Raw genomic sequence first — 19,402 nt, 5'->3', positions numbered from 1 at the left:
GAGCGAAATAGGAGGGTTTAAGAGAGAGAGAGAAAAAGAGAGATAGGAGGGGTTAAGAGAGAGAGAGGGAGAGATAGGAGGTGTTAAGAGAGAGAGGGAGAGGTAGGAGGTGTTAAGAGAGAGAGAGGGAGAGATAGGTGAGAAGGAGACAGATGTGTAGTTCACCTGGTAGTTCATAATGGCTCTGAGACACATCACACACACGTGAACGTCGTCCTTCTTACACACCAGGCGGGAGTTCTTCAGTGTCTTCCTACTGGGCAGTGTGTTAGACCTGGACACCAACGCTGAACTGACACAGTCAACATACAATAAACACAGGATTAATACCGCAACTTGGTGTGTGTGTGTTAACTGATGGATTGGCATATATGTGTGTGTGTGTGTGTGTTTGGGTTTGTGTTACCCGATAGAGTGGCGTGCGGAGCGAGGTATGTTGTTGCCACTGGAGGGGGAGGGCAGGTTGCTGTCTCCATGGAGATCTTCTATAGAACGACTCCAGGGGGAATCTACAGCTCTCTCCTCAGTACTGGCCTCTGATACCTCCCCATCAAACCTACACACACACACACACACACACACACACAGACACACGCATGTGCACACACACACACACACACACACGTGACTCAACAGAACACACGCGTATGGAAAATGTGATATGCCCACACACACAGTCACACACACTCACGTGACCGCGTACTGAGCGAAGGAGAGGTACTCTACTAGGACATCCAGGCCCTGATTCTCCTCGTTGAGAAACTCCCTCACCCACCTGGAGACAGACGAACATTAGGATTTATTATCAGAGAAATAATTCACTGTTCAATATCTAGCTGTACAATCAGCAGAACCGCTAGCCAATCAACAATCACTAAAACCCCATGCCAGCTAAAACCCCTCTCTGAGTCAGAATGGTTTGGAACTGAGTGAATGTCAGCGTGAATCTGATTCGGTTCAGATTCATTTTGTGTGTGATTGGCTGCGGCCTGTGACTCACCCGATGTGATTGGTCCGTAGTGAGATCTCCAGTTCTCTGAGCACCTGAGTCGACTCCTGGACTCTCCGACGGAATTTCTGACGACAGTAGGGTTAGGGTTATTCTGGTATTCCCTCAAAATCATTTCCTGTCTGCTGGTTTGGGAAATGATGCAATTCTAAATGGTATCTACCCAACTGTGTCAAGTTGAGGAACTAATATTCCAGGGTGTGTTACCATATTGTTACTATGATATTACTGGCTCTGCTACCATGGTGACGTGGCTGTCACTCACCTTGCGTGTGACGGCCGGGTCAAGGAATCCTCTCAGCTTCTGGATGTAGGTGTGAGGAGGGTTCTTCACCTGGAACCGTTCCTACAACACACACACACACACACACACACACACACACACACACACACACACACACACACACACACACACACACACACACACACACACACACACACACACACACAAGCAATGGTTACACACTTGCCTTTCACACTGGCCAAGGAGATGCTGAATACCTGAATGAACCATGTTGGTTGCTACTCGTCTGTTTTTACAGCGCTGAAGGGGCTGGACTGGTGTATCAGCCATGTGACGTTGGCCACACACAGCCTTCCAATGGGCTTAGGGGAGCTTCCTCCACATAGCTTACACCTATCCAGTTCCTTCAGGTCTACTAACATAGAAGAGGGACAGTGCTAGGGGTCATTATCAGACCAGGCTGTTCTTTGGCCAATCAGAGTTGACCTTCTGTCTCACCTGATCACATATCAGCTCCCACTTCTTCTCATTGTCGTAGCAACGGAGCAGACGCACCTTATCAGGAGGCAGGTTCATAGAGTTCTGAGAGACAGAGAGCGAGAGAGAGAAGGAGAGAGAGGGAGAGAGAGAGGGAGAGAGAGAGAGAGAGAGAGAGAGAGGGAGAGACAGAGAGAGAGAGAGAGGGAGAGAGAGAGAGAGAGAGAGAGGGAGAGAGAGAGGGAGAGAGAGAGAAAGAGGCAGAGAGAGGGAGAGAGAGAGAGGGAGAGGGAGAGAGAGGGAGAGAGAGAGGGAGGGAGAGAGAGAGAGAGAGGGAGAGAGAGAGGGAGAGAGAGAGCGAGAGAGAGAGAGAGAGAGAGAGAGAGGGAGGGAGGGAGAGAGGGAGAGAGAGGGAGAGGGAGAGGAGAGAGGAGAGAGGGAGAGGGGAGAGAGAGAGGGAGAGAGAGAGAGAGAGAGAGAGGGAGAGAGAGAGAGAGAGAGAGAGAGAGAGAGAGAGAGAGAGAGAGAGAGAGAGAGAGAGAGAGGGAGAGAGGGAGAGAGAGAGAGGGAGAGAGAGAGAGAGAGAGAGAGGGGGAGGGAGGGAGAGAGAGGGAGAGAGAGAGAGAGAGAGAGAGAGAGAGAGAGAGAGAGAGAGAGAGAGAGAGAGAGAGAGAGAGAGAGAGAGAGAGAGGGGGTATTAAACTAATAAAGTACACACGTCTCTCCAGAAGACCTCTGTCTACTGAAGACAGACATTCCCTCTTCAACAGAGACATGAACATGCGTGAGCAGTGAATTAAACATGAGTATGTGTGATATGAAAGACTCTTACTGACACACACTCAGTGAATTAAATATGGCACTGTATCGGGGAGAGGCAACGCGTTGCATATGCAGGGACAGAGATGGTATTCACAACAACACTCTTTGATTCTAACCAGTCATCCATAATGGGTTAGGGTACACACTCCAACACACACACACACTCAACACTCATACATACACGCACATGCAATGTATGAGCGTGTGTATGTGAGCATGTGTGCGTTTCATGTGTGTGTGTGTCACCTACCAGTGCAATGGAGAACCTCTCTTCCAGCTCAGCAGGATCAGGCATGGGCAGCTTGACAGGAGCAGCCCTGGCCCTGATGACCGCTAGCTGAGACTCCATACTCTCTGTGTTCCCCATGGCTCACACACACACCTGTACTGTCAACTCACACACACCCTTACACCAGCAACTCACACACCCCTCGCCATCAAATCAGACAAACACACCTCTCACAGTCACCACACATACAATCACACCCCTAAACGTCAAATCACACACACAAACACACACAGACAATAGGCCCTCTGCAGTCAGTCAGATACAGGCAACGCCTCCTGTAATTCGGGAATAGTGTTCGCGTTTTTCTCCCTAGTGAGACACAGTCTGAACGACCGACCGACAGACTCACGCACGGCGGCACGAGATCAGAGAGATGCGGTAAACCGAAGGCGCGTGTCTACCGGGGGCCGTGTCTATCCTCCATCCGTTCATCTTTTGTCCTCCTTTCTTCTCATCGCCGACGACGGCACGGCGCACGCACCATTTATCCGAATCCAGCTGAGACCGAAGTCCCACTGTCCGTCTCGCGCTAAATCTGCATCCCTTCCCGGTTCACTGTGTATCCTCGGTAATGGGTATGATGATGCTGATAAACGAACCGGGCGTCCCTGGTGTGTGTGTGTGAGCGAGCAGGCTACTTAATCCGCCCCCTCCTCCACAGGCGACAAAAGCGAGAGTTCAGCCTCCACGCACGCTTTCTCCCCCCCGCAACGACCCCCACTTTCTAGCCGACACACAATGAGCCTTCTGCCGCTTCGCTCTCCTCGCCTCCCGCCCCCCTGCAGCGCACAGCCCACAGCCGTGAGCGAGACGCGAGGGGAGGGGGACTCGGATAACGTCTACCCCTAGACACTGATCTAGAGTCAGTTTTACGCGTGACCCAGTAATAATTGAGGTTATGATTTGGGTAGGATAAACTGATCCTATCATATTTTGGGCAATCTCTACCCAAAGCAGAGGGATGAGAGGCTTTGTTTTGTTCTGATGCATCCTGGTAGTTAGAGTCTTAATCGTTTAACGACGAGCTATCTATCTCACAGATGCTCTTTGTCCAGACTTCTGACCCCTCCTTTATTAGGTCCATTTCTATGAATAGGTCTGGCCTATTGGCCTATAATGGTCCTGCTGATTTCTCACCCATATTCTACCTTTCTGGCTTAGGCTGTTATTATTACAGGCAGTCTAAGCCTACTATTGCCACTACACATGTTTAGCCTACTTAAATCCTGGCTTTCAGAGAGAAATTAAATGAGTGGATTCATTCATAATTAGTCCTTATACGACGTTAGTCGCTTTGGTATTGAGTTATTTTGGGGTCCGATGCATGGCTATGGCCAAGAAATGCGTATAGCAAGACCTAATAGTACGACCTACTAGACCCACAAGTATCAAAACAGTTTTATTCATAATAACATTGAAAATACATAGATACAATACATCAAAAATATAGGCCTTCATTTTAATTACAAACGTGTGTGGTCAGTAGGCTACAAATCCCCAACATCTTGGGCCTATATCTCATATAGTCAGGGGTTTGCAAATGAAAAAGTCAGCAGAAACGTATTCGGGGCCTGTAGTGTCATATCATCCTGAATCCACGCCTGCTAAGCCGCCTTTGTCCCCGTTTCTGACTGATATCTGAACAGATGGGGGCCTTCACCATCACGGTGTGCGCATGACCTCTTGTGGACAACACGTGTATTAAACCTATCTGATTCGGTCAGTGAGAAAGTGATTTTTGTTTAGCAATGGAAGTGCAATACCATGCATGAGGCACAGGGTGGCTGCCATTATTGGCCACCCTGTTAGCTGGGTGAGTATTTGGAAAGAGCAAAATGATGATGAAAGTCTCATAAAGGCTGCATTGGCCATAAAGCCATGCAGTAGGAGGTGGTGTCGTGATGCAGCGCTCTGCTCTGTGGAGGGAGGGTTGCCTCTGGTTGGCTCTCACAGCTCACACGCCTCTCTCTGCATCCCAAATCTCCACTTTTCTCCCAGATGTGTGAGCCCCTCCCCACACATTTAAAAGCATTCGACTGGCTCTCACAGCTAACACACCTCTCTCCCTCAGTCCCAAATCTCCACCTTTTTCTCCGAAGTGTGCAGCCCTTCCCAGACGTTCAAAGTGTTGGATTCATGTAAACATGGGCCAGACTAGAGGGAGTTCCCACCATGTCTCTTTTACCAGTCCTTTTAATTCCACCAAGGGAAGTGAACAAATTAACACCTGGGCAGAAGGGTAGAACCAGTTGAACACAAATGAGGGAGAGGGGAGGAAAAAGGAGGGAGGAGGAGAAGGGTGAGGGAGTGAGAATGGATGGATGGATGGGGTAATGAGCAAACAGAGATGGCGGGGAGGAGAGAGAGTGGAGTGTGACAGGAGGGAGGGAGGGAGAGAGGTTGAAGGAGAAAGGAGATAGAAGCAGTTATGTCCACCACCAGATTATTTTTCCCTTCCTCTCATCCACCATTTCCACCTCTTCCTATCCTCCTCTTCCCTATCCTCCTCTCCCCTATCCTCCTCTCCCCATCCTCCTTTTCCCTATCCTCCTTCCCTCTCACCTATCTGCCTCTCTCCATCTGCCTCTCTTCTCTCCCCCTCCTTCCCTCTCTCTCCATCTGCCTCTCATCTCTCACCCTCCATCCCTCACTCTTCCTCCTGTGAGTCCTTCTCACCTTCTTATCTCTCTCTCTCTTTCTCTCTCCCCCATGAACATCTGCAGCCTGTTTTAACACACGACAAGCTGGAAATATGGAGGGCATCATACACGCACGCACGCACGCACGTACACACATGCACACACATTGGTCGAATAAGCTGTCAATCTAAGCACCATCCTCTCTGGTTGGATATTTGGAGCTGTAACTCCCGGTTAACGCTTTTTAACCGGCAGCATCTCTCGCGCACCTGCAGTTACCGGCCCCTGTCCATTCCAAAAGCTGAGTGCCGCGCGCTGCGCTGCGACAGAAGGAGTGGCACAGCTTGTGTGTGATCGTGATTCGTGAACGTGTGTGTGATAGAGATAGAAGGAGAGAGAGGGAGAGAGTGAGAGAGAGAGGAAGACTGTGTGTTCAATAGAGAGAGAGTCATAGAGAGAGAGAGAGAGAGAGAGAGAGAGAGAGAGAGAGAGAGAGAGAGAGAGAGAGAGAGAGAGAGAGAGAGAGAGAGAGAGAGAGAGAGAGAGAGAGAGAGAGAGAGAGAGAGAGAGAGAGAGAGAGAGAGAGAGAAATGTGTGAGTGAATCTCGCGCATATTGCTGGAATCACCGAGCATCACACACCTCTGGACATCTCTGGACTCTCCGCGGTCAAACAGTCAATGTAGCTGTGTGTGTGAACTTTAATTAAACTATTCGAACACCCATCGATACGGACTGGGACACAAAGCTCGGGAAGCTCCGTGTGTTGGAAGGCGCTGCTCGCTGCAGACATGGGTACTGTTCTGTCTCTGTCGCCGAGGTCAAGGAAGGCAGCGGGCGGTGTGTGTGTGGACGAGAAACCGGACCTTGCGACCGGCGGGAAACCACAGGAGAAGAGCCTAAAGAAGCGCCACTCGGTGCTGCTCCATGCTTTGACGTGGAAGCGGCTGGTAGCCGCATCGGCCAAGAAGAAGAATGCCAAAAAGGTGAACCCCAAACCCGAGGCCAGCAAGGCCAAATCCGACCCCTTGGTGGACCAGCTCAACACCGACAACATCAAGAAATCACAACCGTCCAACGGAATACTCGACCGAAAACCGACAGGGCCCAAACCCGGGCCAATTCCTGTGCCTGTTCCTACAGTACCGGACCAGACCCGGCGGCAGACCCAGAATGGACGCTTATTCATCTCCCCTCGGAGGGTGGTGGTGCAGGTGGGTAACGTGTGTGTGTGTGTGTGTGTGTGTGTGTGTGTGTGTGTGTGTGTGTGTGTGTGTGTGTGTGTGTGTGTGTGTGTGTGTGTGTGTGTGTGTGTGTGTGTGTGTGTGCCTAACTGTTTGTGTTGTTCGTCCTCCAGGCGTCCACCGGCGAGCTCCTGAGGTGTCTCTCTGACTTTCTCTGCCGCCGCTGCTTCAAGCTCAAAGAGCTCACGGCCAATGAGGTCATCCTGTGGTTCCGTAACGTGGACCGGGCTCTGTTAGTGCAGGGCTGGCAGGACCAGGGCTTCATCACCCCGGCTAACCTGGTCTTCGTCTACTTGCTCTGCCGAGAGGCCGTGGAGGAAGACACGGTGTCTGAATACGAGCTGCAGGCAACCTTCCTCACCTGCCTGTACCTGGCCTACTCCTACATGGGCAACGAGATCTCCTACCCGCTCAAGCCGTTCCTGGTGGAGTCCAGCCGGGAGGCCTTCTGGGAGCGGGCCCTTGGTCTCATTGACCGGATGAGCGGGCCAATGCTGAGGATAAACGCAGACCCGCACTACTTTACCGAGGTGTTCCAGGACCTGAAGAACGAGGGAGGGTCAAGGGAGAAGGAGAAGGAGAAGGAGAAGAAGGAGAAGGAGAAGGAGAAAGACGGGAAACGGATAAGCGAGTTGGATCGTTAATAACTGAATGAGGGGAGGAGAGAGAGAGAGAGAGAGAGAGAGCGAGAGAGAGAGAGAGAGAGAGGGGAATTTGGTTTAGGATACGGTCGCGGACACCAGCCACACATCCGCCGGTTGTTTGAGCGGGGATTGAATGTATACGCTTGGTGAACCGGACAAACGCACGACGGGGATTTGATCAGGAGCCTGAGTCTGGAATCAGGAGGAATCAGTCACACGCCTAGCTTCACCTCGCCCCGTTACCGAACTGTCGTGTCATGTGTTCAGTCAAAGCTCGGGGAATCTAACGGACACTACACGGGATGTTGGGCGGAAAGGGATAGCTATAGTTAACTTTACTGCATGCTGTATAAAAAGTATTCTGATTGTACCGTTATTGTGGCTTTTGAGAAATGGATAGGCTATTATACGGTGGACTAAAGTGATAGCTTATAGCGCGTCAGTGTTTTGGGGGAAAATGTATATATTCGTTTCATGAGAGGGGGAACGACACCGTGCTCTCCAAGGTACTGGACTCAGTGGCGCGAGAGACGCTGCCTGCCCCCCACCCCCTCTGAACGTTGAATGTACTATTTTACCACTTCAAACCAACGGGATTCTTTACCGTTAACATGTGGCAACTGTTACTATGGTATTATAAAACGTTCTGTTTTATATATTGCACATTCAAAAATACAAGTATAAATCGTTACAAACGGTCCCCGTGCCTCCCAGCAATGTTTAATTGAATTGCCTTGTGATTAATGTGCTGAAGAACATGCAGTATGACGAACGCTGAAAGTTAGCCCTGTATGTAATAATCAGAGGTGTAGACTTTATGGACAGCTTTAGTTTTACTAGACCCAGAGCAACACCATCTCTAGGACTGATTATAAATCTACGACTCTGGAAACCCCTCAAGGCTAGCCAATAGCCTACTACAGTGAAGCAACATGCAACAGCCGGGCTGGTACTGACGTCTGTGGGCACATAATGTCCCCAGCTGTGTTATGGCCTGGTCAACGAGGCTATAGGTCAAACACGAGTCAATCAAAGTTCAGATGAGATAGACCATCAAGCCATGCAGCTCAACACTGCGTTCATACTCAGATTTAGAACCTCTATAGACCTATTGCTCAATGGACAAAATCAACGTTTATTGGTGGGCTTTTTATAGAAAGAAAAACTGGAGTCGTGATCTCAGCGGCAGGCGGCCCTTGGATGAATGCAAGGCCTTCTTATTGTCGCTGTCCATGGTGCTGAAATCGAGTGGTGCTGAAACCGCGCTGCATGGGAGTGTGATAATGTAGCCTACTGGAGTTTAACAGTGATCTCATCTTCACCCTTATCATCTTTTTTATCATCGTCATCATCTCCATCATCATCATCAACACCACCTCCTTCTTCTCCTCCTCATCACTATCTCCATCTGTGTGTGTGTTGCCATTCCATGATGACTCATCAGCTCGAGCGCAGAGCTAGAACCCCCAAAATTTGTGAATAAAGGAAGACGGACCACGTGGTGCAGTTTTCCAAGCAGGTGATTGGATGAGTTTTGCTGCAGTCTGATAGAAGTGGAGCTGTGAAGGAGAAGAGAGGAGGGGAGATACTGCGGAGGCGCGAGCCGGGGGAAGGTGGAATTCTAAATTTTCTCTCCAGCCGCTGCTGCATTCCCGTTCCGTCTCCAAGGCAACAACCGAGACAGCAATGGGGATAAGAAAGACAGACAGAGAGAGGACGGAGAAAGAGAGAGCGAGAGACTTTACACCAGCTCACATGGCCATGAAGCAAAAATATAGAAAATATACGAAACTCGTGTTCTCTAAACCTCCTCAAACTCATATCACATATTTGTTGTAGCCTGATCAGGAAACAGATCCTGATCAGGCTACAATAAATATGTGTTAAAATAATGCTAATGGTTTGGAGTTATTAGCCTATACATAGGCTACTCCTCATCTCCCAAAGAGGCACGCTTCTTCATTTAGCCTATTTTATTCCCACTAATTTTGTTGGGCGGCTAGGATAGGCCTTTTTCATCTCCATAGGTGCAAAAACAAAATATTTCTTTGACGTGATGTAGGCTACTGTTTGTGTCGATTAAGGGGGAAAACCGGTTATGCAACTTCACACCATCAGCACCAGCTTACGGAACACGGGTTACCATGGAGACGCTGCGGAGGCAGCAGGTTGCAGAGAGAAGGAAAGAGAGAGGAGAGATAATCAATATTAAATTATTAGCTTACTACAGAGGTGACTTATGGCAAAGATGAACACATGTCATCTGCTCATAATGTAGGCTTATATATATATATATATATATATATATACACACGGATTCTAAGGCATAATACTTGTATTGTTACAATGTCTTACAATTCATTGCATCCAAAGGTGACTCCTTACAATAACAGAGCATAGGGCTAAAAGAGAAAGAGTAACTGTCCAGTGTTTCTAGATTTCTATGAAATATGACCTATAATTAATGACAATATGAGTGAAATAGTTTTCCTTCCTAATTTTTTTTAATTAAGTATGCTAAAAATCATCTTTTCTGTGTAGGAATGGTGTGGGTTTACCCCAACAACAGAACGGTGTGGACATACACCGGCCATTAAAAATATTCACGCAAGTAGACTACTGATTGGCCAGCTCATCCTCCTCAGGAGGATGACATCATCCTCTATGTGTAAATAGCAAGCATTTTTTAAACCAGTCTGTTTGAGATACAAGTTTGAGGTGGGATTTTTAAAGTGTTTTTTCCCCCCCTCCAATTTATGCTTTGGCCACAAATACGAGTATAGGATGAGTCAACAACATTATTTGGGTATGAGTTAACAGAATGTGAACTTCTAAAAGTTAGATTTTCCCTGGACAGTTATGTTAACCAGTGAGCATGTTAGACACAGAAGAAACCGGACACATTCAGCTTTCATCATTAAACTAGCTGTTATTGGCAGAAAGGTTTGGAACTCTCTTTCTTATTGGTCTATTAACTAAATTCTCGCCTGGATCTCCAGGCTGGCTGAAACTCCCTCCCACCACAACAGACTGCGATTTCAGGTGGTCTTTTCAAACAGCTCTTACACTAAAAGGGCATTATCATCATTTTCACAATTTCACAGTATTATTCCAACCTCAGTTTGGAAATATATATTAAACACAGGGAAATCACATTTTTGACTGCACTGGGCCTTTGATCAGCTTTATTAATATGGGCCCCAGACTCATAGAAAACACATACTGTATGTAGCATAGCGATGGGCCTTCACAGAGTTTGGAAAACGTTGTTTAATTTATAGCCTACTGTCATTATAAAGGCTGCCATGTTGGCAACAAAGGTTCCATTTCTGGTAAGAATTTGAATATTTGTCATGGAATGCTAAGTGCTCTGTATCTATGAGCTGATGCCTCCACCTAGTGGTCCTAAAAGGAGTCACAGTGTGTGTGTGTGTGTATGTTTGTGTGTGTGTGTGTGACATTAACTATCATAACTATTTAACTACTCCCTCAACACTTAAAACCTTCAGTCCTTCACCCTCTATAGCAGTTAGTCCCATTTCACTGGCAAATGCATCATTTGCATGACCTTACCTGATAACATCTGGGCACACACATACACACACACACACACACACACACAGTGTTGTTATCATTTTGAGTGAAGTTGTTTTATGTTGTTTGAGTGTTTCAGCATTGTGTGAGTTTTGTTTCAGCGTTGTGTGAGTGTTGTCCTGCTCCCCTGTAAGGTCAGGCAGTTTGAATAGTGAGCAGAGGTGGAAATGACCTGCGCCACCCGTTACCAAGCAACCACATGTTAGCCTGGAAACTAATCTTCCTAAAGAGCAAATGTGAAAAACAGACTCCTGCCAACCAAACTCAGACAGACGGTGTGTGTGAGAGAGAGATGAAAGAGAGAGAGAGACAGAGACCAAGAGAGTGAGACAGAGAGACAGAGACAGAGAACAAGAGAGTGAGACAGAGAGACCAAGAGAGTGAGACAGAGAGACAGAGAGAGAGCGAGTGAGAGGTAGGCCTAAAGCCTCAGGGTTTCTCTTATCACCTTTCTATCTCATATGAGGGCCAATCAAAAACGTGGAACACAACCTATTTGACAATCAGGAACTCCCAGGGTGTTTGCATGTTTAATTTGTGACACATTTGACTGTCTGTTAAAAGCACACAACCCTCAGGCAGCAATAACACCTACCAATGTGCACGCACACACACCCCAGGCAGCAAGTCACCATGTGTGTGTGTGTATGTGTGTGTGTATGTGTCATTATAGGCCTATTATTAATCTTAATTTAAATACATTTTATTAGACTTTATCAAACGTAGTTCGTTGTCAGACATTTGGTCCGGTTGGAGAGCTCTCCGCTGTGTCCGCCAGGCCGAACGCACGGCCCGTTAATGTTTAACCGATTCCTCCATCAGACTACTCTACTATTACCGTGCCATTTCACCCACACTGTTGGAAGGGAATCGGATCTCCGTGGTAGCATACGTCCCCGGTCCTCTTCTCTCTGCCCACGAGAGAAAATTCAATGTCAATATTTACTAAATAATGAACAGGCACGCAACGGCCATTAGAACTCGGCTTCCATGCAGATAGTGCCCACCTGCTCCACACAAAGAAAAAAGTAGAAGACGTCATTTCAGAGTTTTTCTTTGTATGTCTATGCGACAGCTATACAGGCCTCTATGCCTGCGTTGGTAGCCTATCTGCTCAAAACTGGGCTCTGATCCAATTACTTGTCCCCACGGGAATTGTGTAGAGCCGGCTAATCTCTAATGAGTGGTCGATGGATTACATGCTTATAGCGCCTTTTCAAATGATATTCACATTTATTTGAACTTCATCCCTTTTCCCGTTTGCTTTGTTTTTGTTGCTTCCTTGTTTTCACGCAGTGATCCTGCACCTGCTTCACGCGAGCCGAACGAACAAAACGTCATCTTCATCATGTATTGTACGCGTGGCTCAGCGTGAGGCAGGTGCATATCTCTCTCCATTTGGAATGGTGCTCACCTTCTCGAGAGGGAAACATTTTGGCAAACACAGACAGAATAGACTCCATGGGAAAGTCCAGAGACGGAGTTATGGAGTTGTCATTGGTGATGTACCGCTAGCCTAAAATAAATCAAATCAAGTTGAGTTGATGCTGACCAAAAGCTGTTTATTCGAAGCAGCAGATTATTTTATTTTGCATAAAGGTATTTCATAAAGCAGATTGTGAAAATAAAACTTTTGGGCAACATATATAGCCTATCCTATTAGACTCACTTGCCTGGATTGAAGGTGCACAGCTGGCGATGTCGATGCCTTGTTGGTCAGAACCGTGACGTCCTCTCTCTCATGGGTGGGTATAGCCTTCAGACCCTGCTCGAGCCAGTGTCCTGGATTTATAGGTGGTGTAACACCGAGAACCCGAGAAGGGTTGGGGGTTTGACTCTTCCCGGATACACCTGCTGCAGGACTATATGAACCCTAGACGCTGATCTAAGGTCAGTTTTTGGTTGAGGTTAGGATTTGGGGGAGGGTAAACTGAACCTAGATCTGTGCCTACGGGCAACTTCTAAATTAATTTCTACTTGGGCAACACACTCCCTCGCGATGGAATTGGCCAGGATCCGAGAGGGGCGGGGCGAGAGGAGGAGTTGGGTTGTTCTACTCCATTTTAGGTGTTCTGGTCCTGTCTGAAGAGCTTCGTATACATGGTACACCTTTTGGTACACCTTCATGGTACACCTTTTGTCAAATTTGCCATCAAAAGTAGATTGTTTTTGGGGGGCATTTAAGCTAACCCTTTCCCTTAACCTAATTATCCTAACCTGCTATGTAAGTTCTCTTAAACCTGCTACAAAAAGTCAATTTTGACAAAAGCTCTATCCCTTCTAGACAAAACCCTTTTTTCATACCCTCGTAGGCAGTTGCTCTTTAACATAGAGCTGATAAGGTTGGTCGGTTGGAAACAGAGGGAAGAGGATGGAAAGATGTTGAACTTACTATATGCCTCAGGGAGGTGTGTGTGTGTGTGTGTGTGTGTGTTGTGTGTGTGTGTGAGAGAGAGAGAGAGCTAGATAGATAGATATAACCCCCTACACCATTGTAATCATTATGTCACCTATTTCCATGAGGTTATGAATGAATCGTCAGGCCGTTGACGTGGGCTCAGAGTTGTTTTACGTCGTGTTTTTTCCTAGGTTGGAAGGAAGCTTTTCAAAGCTATTTGAATATAGCAGCCAAACCTAATCATGTCACGCACTCCCCTATGAATGCTGGGAATGCACTTTATGGGCTTCCGAGTGGCGCAATGGTCTAAGGCACTGCATCTTAGTGCAAGAGGCGTCACTACAGTCCCTGGTTTGAATCCAGGCTGTGTCACATCCGGCTGTGATTGGGAGTCCCATAGGGCGGCGCACTATTGGCCAAGCGTCGTCCGGGTTTGGCCGGGGTAGGCTGTCATTGTAAATAAGAATTTGTTCTTAAATGACTTGCCTAGTTAATTAAAGGTTAAATAAAAAATGTTGTGCCCAGTAGAAATAAATGGTAAATAATGTATTGTGTCATTTTGGAGTCACTTTTATTGTAAATAAGAATATAATATGTTTCTGAACACTTCTACATGATGCTACCATGATTATGGATAATCATGAATGAATCGTGAATAATGAGGCATAAATATCATACCCCCCCAAAAAATGCTAACCTCCCCTGTTATTTGGTAATGGTGAGAGGTTAGTATGTTTTGGGGGCATGATCTTTGTGCAGCTGTAACTTTCTCACTCATCATTATTCACTATTCATTCATGATTATCCGTAATCATGGTAGCATCCACATGAATGTAGAATTGTTTAGAAGCATATTCTATTCTTATTTACAAGAAAGAATGACACAATACATTATGTACCGTTCATTTCTACTGGGCACAACATAATCCGAAACGCAAATGCATCCAAATGTCAAGTCACAAGCATGATGTAGTAATTGCATGCTAGGAATATGGGAACAAATACTAACCTTTTGATTCTATTTAATAAGTACAAGTTAAATGTGTCCAAATACTTATGACACCTTCAAATGGGGAGACTAGATACATTATTTTAGAATTTTTTATTTAACCTTTATTTATCTAGGCAAGTCAGTTAATCAGTTAAGAACAATTTCTTATTTACAATGACGGCCTAATACAAAACACATCCTCCAAAACACAACCAAAACAAACAGCAAATGCATCCAACAAGTTTGTAGAGTCACAAGCTTGATGTAGTCATTGTGTGTGTCACGTTCCTGACCTGTTTTCTGTTATTTTTGTATGTGTTTAGTTGGTCAGGGCGTGAGTTTGGGTGGGCATTCTATGTTTTCTGTTTCTATGTTTAGGTCATTGGTAATTAGCCTTATATGGTTCTCAATCAGGGACAGGTGTTTGACGTTTCCTCTGATTGAGAACCATATAAAGGTAGGCTGTTCACACTGTTTGTTTGTGGGTGATTGTCTTCCGTGTCTGTGTCTGTGCACCACACGGGACTGTTTCGTTTGTTCGTTTGTGTAGTCTAGTCTGTACCTGTTCATGCGTTCTTCGTGTATATGTAAGTTCGTTTGTTCAGGTCTGTTGACTTCGTTTATTATTTTGTAAATTCTCAAGTGTGTTTAGTTTTCGTCTTGTTTAATAAATATCATGTCGTACAACAACGCTGCGCTTTGGTCCAATCCCTACTCCTCCTCTTCTTCCGAAGAGGAGGAGGACAACCGTTACACTGTGCTAGGAATATGGGACCAAATACTAAACTGCTGACTCAATTTACACTATAAGTGAATTTGTCCAAACACTTTTGACACCTCCAAATGGGGGGACTAGATACATAAAGTGCATACATATTTAAATAGTAAACAGATATGTATAAATACTCTCAAATAAAAGGTGACATTCTGTACTGTCACCTCATATAAAACATTTGATCTCAAATCCAAAATGCTGGAGTATAAAGATAAATGTAAAGTTTTAGCTTCACTGTCCAAATAAATACATAGGGGAGTTTATATATATGATGATTACTATACAGTAGGGAAGGAACTCACACCAATATTTGTACAAAGCCTGGGAGAGCCGCCCTTCGCGCCTGACTGACATTGCTTCTTTCTTTCCTTCCAACCCTCTTCCCACTCACGTATCTACCTACCAATCAGTGATTACCTCTAGGAAGGAAGGATGCATCTGTAAGTATTGGTACAGAGCCTGACTTTATTTTGTGGACTCTAGCTCCTCCATGTGGTGGTCAGAACTTAGGCCTCATTTTCATTAAGTGTCCCAGTGTATGAGTACTGATCTAGGATCAGTTTGACTTTTTATTTAACCCGAGAGGCTTCATGAATACCAGCCCAGGTCTTACTACTATGGCTACGTCCAGAAACAACCCATAGGTCCTACCCTCTATGGCCCCGTCCAGAAACAACCCCTAGGCCCTACCCTCTATGGCCCCGTCCAGAAACAACCCCTAGGCCCTACCCTCTATGGCCCCATCCAGAAACAACCCCTAGGTCCTACCCTCTATGATCCCATCCAGAAACAACCCCTAGGCCCTACCCTCTATGGCCCCGTCCAGAAACAACCCCTAGGCCCTACCCTCTATGGCCCCGTCCAGAAACAACCCCTAGGCCCTACCCTCTATGGCCCCATCCAGAAACAACCCCTAGGCCCTACCCTCTTTGGCCCCATCCAGAAACAACCCCTAGGCCCTACCCTCTATGGCCCCATCCAGAAACAACCCCTAGGCCCTACCCTCTATGGCCCCATCCAGAAACAACCCCTAGGCCCTACCCTCTATGGCCCCGTCCAGAAACAACCCCTAGGCCCTACCCTCTATGGCCCCATCCAGAAACAACCCCTAGTTCCTACCCTCTATGGCCCCGTCCAGAAACAACCCCTAGGCCCTACCCTCTATGGCCCCGTCCAAAAACAACCCCTAGGCCCTACCCTCTATGAAACGTTTTCCCACACAAGGGAAAAGATTCCATTACACCATAGCCTATGTGTGAACAGTATGTTTATGTCATATAATTGTAGTTTTTTTTATTGACCACCTGCCCTAATGATCTGATGACTGGGATGAATGCAGGAGCAGATTTCAGGAGCAGGACAAGACACCCTCATTTTGACTGATGACTGATATAAGAGCAGGTACGTGATAGGCCTATCTGGCTTATATGATTATGATGGTCATAATGCTTCATGACAGTATCATAAAGTGTATTTTCTTAGTCCAAGCAAAGTGACACAAGATGGTCATAATGCTTCATGACAGTGTCATACAGTGTATTTTCTACAAGTGATTTAAAATATGATGAAAGAACCATGACTGTAAAGAATTCATAACAACAACAAAAAGGATTTAAGAAACACATTTTCAAACGACAGGAAACTTCTTGGCAGGAAAAAAACTCATTTGAATAAATGTGGATTTTGACACTTATGTAGGTGCCATAACCAGCCATAAAAGAACACAACATATATCACAACATGTGTAAATATATGGGTCATGACAGTGTTATGACAAGTTATGTCAGATGTTGTGTCATAATGTGTTATGAAAGTGGGTGTTAAGTCAAGTGTTACCGTTCCTTTTTATACCTGCATAGGTGCTGCTATCACCCCTATGGGTTAAACTACCTTATAAGGGCAGGATCATACCCAATGAACACCCAGAAGGGCATGCTGGCATTAATACACACACACACACACGCACACGCACACGCACACACACACACACACACTGTGAAGTGGTCATGTGTGCTAAGGGAGAAATTCTGTGGAATCCTGTGTGTGTGTTAATGTAAGAATTCTGTAGAATCCTGTCTGTATTTATGAAGTAATTATGTAGAATCCTGTGTGTGTTAATGTAAGAATTCTGTAGAATCCTGTCTGTATTTATGAAGTAATTATGTAGAATCCTGTGTGTGTTAATGTAAGAATTCTGTAGAATCCTGTCTGTATTTATGAAGTAATTATGTAGAATCCTGTGTGTGTTAATGTAAGAATTCTGTAGAATCCTGTCTGTATTTATGAAGTAATTATGTAGAATCCTGTGTGTGTTAATGGAAGAATTCTGTAGAATCCTGTCTGTATTTATGAAGTAATTATGTAGAATCCTGTGTGTGTTAATGGAGGAAGTTCAGTGGATTCAGAAAGTATTCCTTCACTTTTTTAGCAAATCTCTTCAAAATAAAAAACAGAAATGCCTTCTTTACATAAGTATTCAGACCCTTTGCTATGAGACTCGAAATTGAGCTCAGGTGCATCCTGTTTCTATTGATCATCCTTGAGATGTTTCTACAACTTGATTGGAGTCCACCTGTGGTAAATTCAATTGATTGGGCATGATTTGGAAAGGCACACACCTGTCTATATAATATCGCACAGTTGACAGTGCATTTCAGAGCAAAAACCAAGCCATGAAGTTGAAGAAATTGTCCGTAGAGCACCTAGACAGGATTCTGTCAAGGCACAGATCTGGGGATGGGTACCAAAAAACTCTGAAGCATTGAAGGTCCCCAAGAACACAGTGGACTACATCATTCTTAAATGGAAGAAGTTTGGAACCAACAAGACGCTTCCTAGAGTTGGTCGCCCGGCCAAACTGATCAATCGGGGGAGAAGGGCCTTGGTCAGGGAGGTGACCAAGAACCCTATGGTCACTCTGACAGAGCTCCAGAGTTCCTCTGCTGAGATGGGAGAACCTTCCAGAAGGACAACTATCTCTGCAACACTCCACCAATCAGGCCTTTATGGTAGAGTGGCCAGATGGAAAACACTCCTCAGTGAAAGGCACATGACAGCCTGCTTGGAGTTTGCCAAAAGGCACCTAAAGGACTCTCAGACCCTGAGAAACAAGATTATCTGGTCTGATGAAACCACAAGGGAACTCTTTGGCCTGAATGCCAAGAGTCATGTCTGGAGGAAACCAGGCACCATCCCTACGGTGAAGCATGATGGTGGCAGCATCATGCTGTGGGGATGTTTTTTCAGCGGCAGGGACTGGGAGACTAGTCAGGATCGAGGCAAAGATGAACAGTGCAAAGTACAGAGAGATCCTTGATGAAAACCTGCTTCAAAGCGCTCAGGACCTCAGACTGGGACGAAGGTTCACCTTCCAACAGGACAATGACCCTAAGCACACAGCCAAGACAACATAGAAGTGGCTTCTGGAGAAGACTCTGAATGTCCTTGAGTAGCACAGCCAGAACCTGGACTTGAACCCGATCAAACATCTCTGAAGAGACCTGAAAATAGCTGTGCAGCGATGCTCCCCATCCAACCTGACAGAGTTTTAGAGGATCTGCAGAGAAGAAGGGGAGAAACTCCCCAAATACAGGTGTGCCAAGCTTGTAGCGTCATACCCAAGAAGACTCAAGGCTGTAATTTCTGCCAAAGGTGCTTCAACAAAGTACTGAGTAAAGGGTCTGAATACTTATGTAAATGTGATATCAGTTTTTCATTTATAATACATTTGCAAACATTTCTAAAAAGCTGTTTTTGTTTTATGGGGTATTGTGTGTAGATGGATGAGAAAAAATATATTTAATACATTTTAGAATAAAGTAACAAAATGTGGAAAAAGCGAAGGGGTCTGAATGCACTGTATGTAGAATCCTGTGTGTTAATGGAGGAAGTATGTACAGTCGTGGCCAAAAGTTTTGAGAATGACACAAATATTAATTTCCACAAAGTTTGCTGCTTCAGTGTCTTTAGATATTTTTGTCAGATGTTACTATGGAATACTGAAGTATAATTACAAGCATTTCATAAGTGTCAAAGGCTTTTATTGACAATTGCATGAAGTTGATGCAAAGAGTCAATATTTGCAGTGTTGACCCTTCTTTTTCAAGACCTCTGCAATCCGCCCTGGCATGCTGTCAATTAACTTCTGGGCCACTCCTGACTGATGGCAGCCCATTCTTGCATAATCAATGCTTGGAGTTTGTCAGAATTTGTGGGTTTTTGTTTGTCCACCCGCCTCTTGAGGATTGACCACAAGTTCTCAATGGGATTAATGTCTG

General features: G+C 45.8%; 2 protein-coding genes across 2 annotated transcripts in view; one reads left to right on the top strand and one right to left on the bottom strand.

Annotated features, from left to right (window-relative positions):
- The window catches only part of fmnl2b (formin-like 2b), a 30,401-nt gene extending 27,482 nt beyond the window's left edge, over nt 1-2,919 (bottom strand). The window contains exons 1-7 of the mRNA XM_038979557.1: nt 2,803-2,919; nt 1,752-1,835; nt 1,275-1,355; nt 1,001-1,077; nt 692-775; nt 407-556; nt 166-274 (exon numbers count right to left, since the gene is read on the bottom strand). Of these exons, the coding sequence (XP_038835485.1) occupies nt 166-274; nt 407-556; nt 692-775; nt 1,001-1,077; nt 1,275-1,355; nt 1,752-1,835; nt 2,803-2,919 (702 nt within the window). The remainder of the gene's footprint in view (nt 1-165; nt 275-406; nt 557-691; nt 776-1,000; nt 1,078-1,274; nt 1,356-1,751; nt 1,836-2,802) is intronic.
- A 3,351-nt stretch (nt 2,920-6,270) lies between these two features.
- cdk5r2a (cyclin-dependent kinase 5, regulatory subunit 2a (p39)) lies at nt 6,271-7,307 on the top strand (the record flags this gene model as incomplete). The annotated part of the gene is made up of 2 exons (XM_038979556.1): nt 6,271-6,693; nt 6,837-7,307. Coding segments are annotated over exons 1-2 (894 nt in total), but the record flags the coding sequence as incomplete, so codon positions are not given.
- Nucleotides 7,308-19,402: the final 12,095 nt, after the last annotated feature.

Source organism: Salvelinus namaycush, chromosome 40 (genome assembly GCF_016432855.1).
Source record: "Salvelinus namaycush isolate Seneca chromosome 40, SaNama_1.0, whole genome shotgun sequence".
Lineage (NCBI taxonomy): Eukaryota > Metazoa > Chordata > Actinopteri > Salmoniformes > Salmonidae > Salvelinus > Salvelinus namaycush.
The sequence above is the reverse complement of the archived record's forward strand: the minus strand, read 5'-3'. Positions and strand labels throughout refer to the sequence as shown.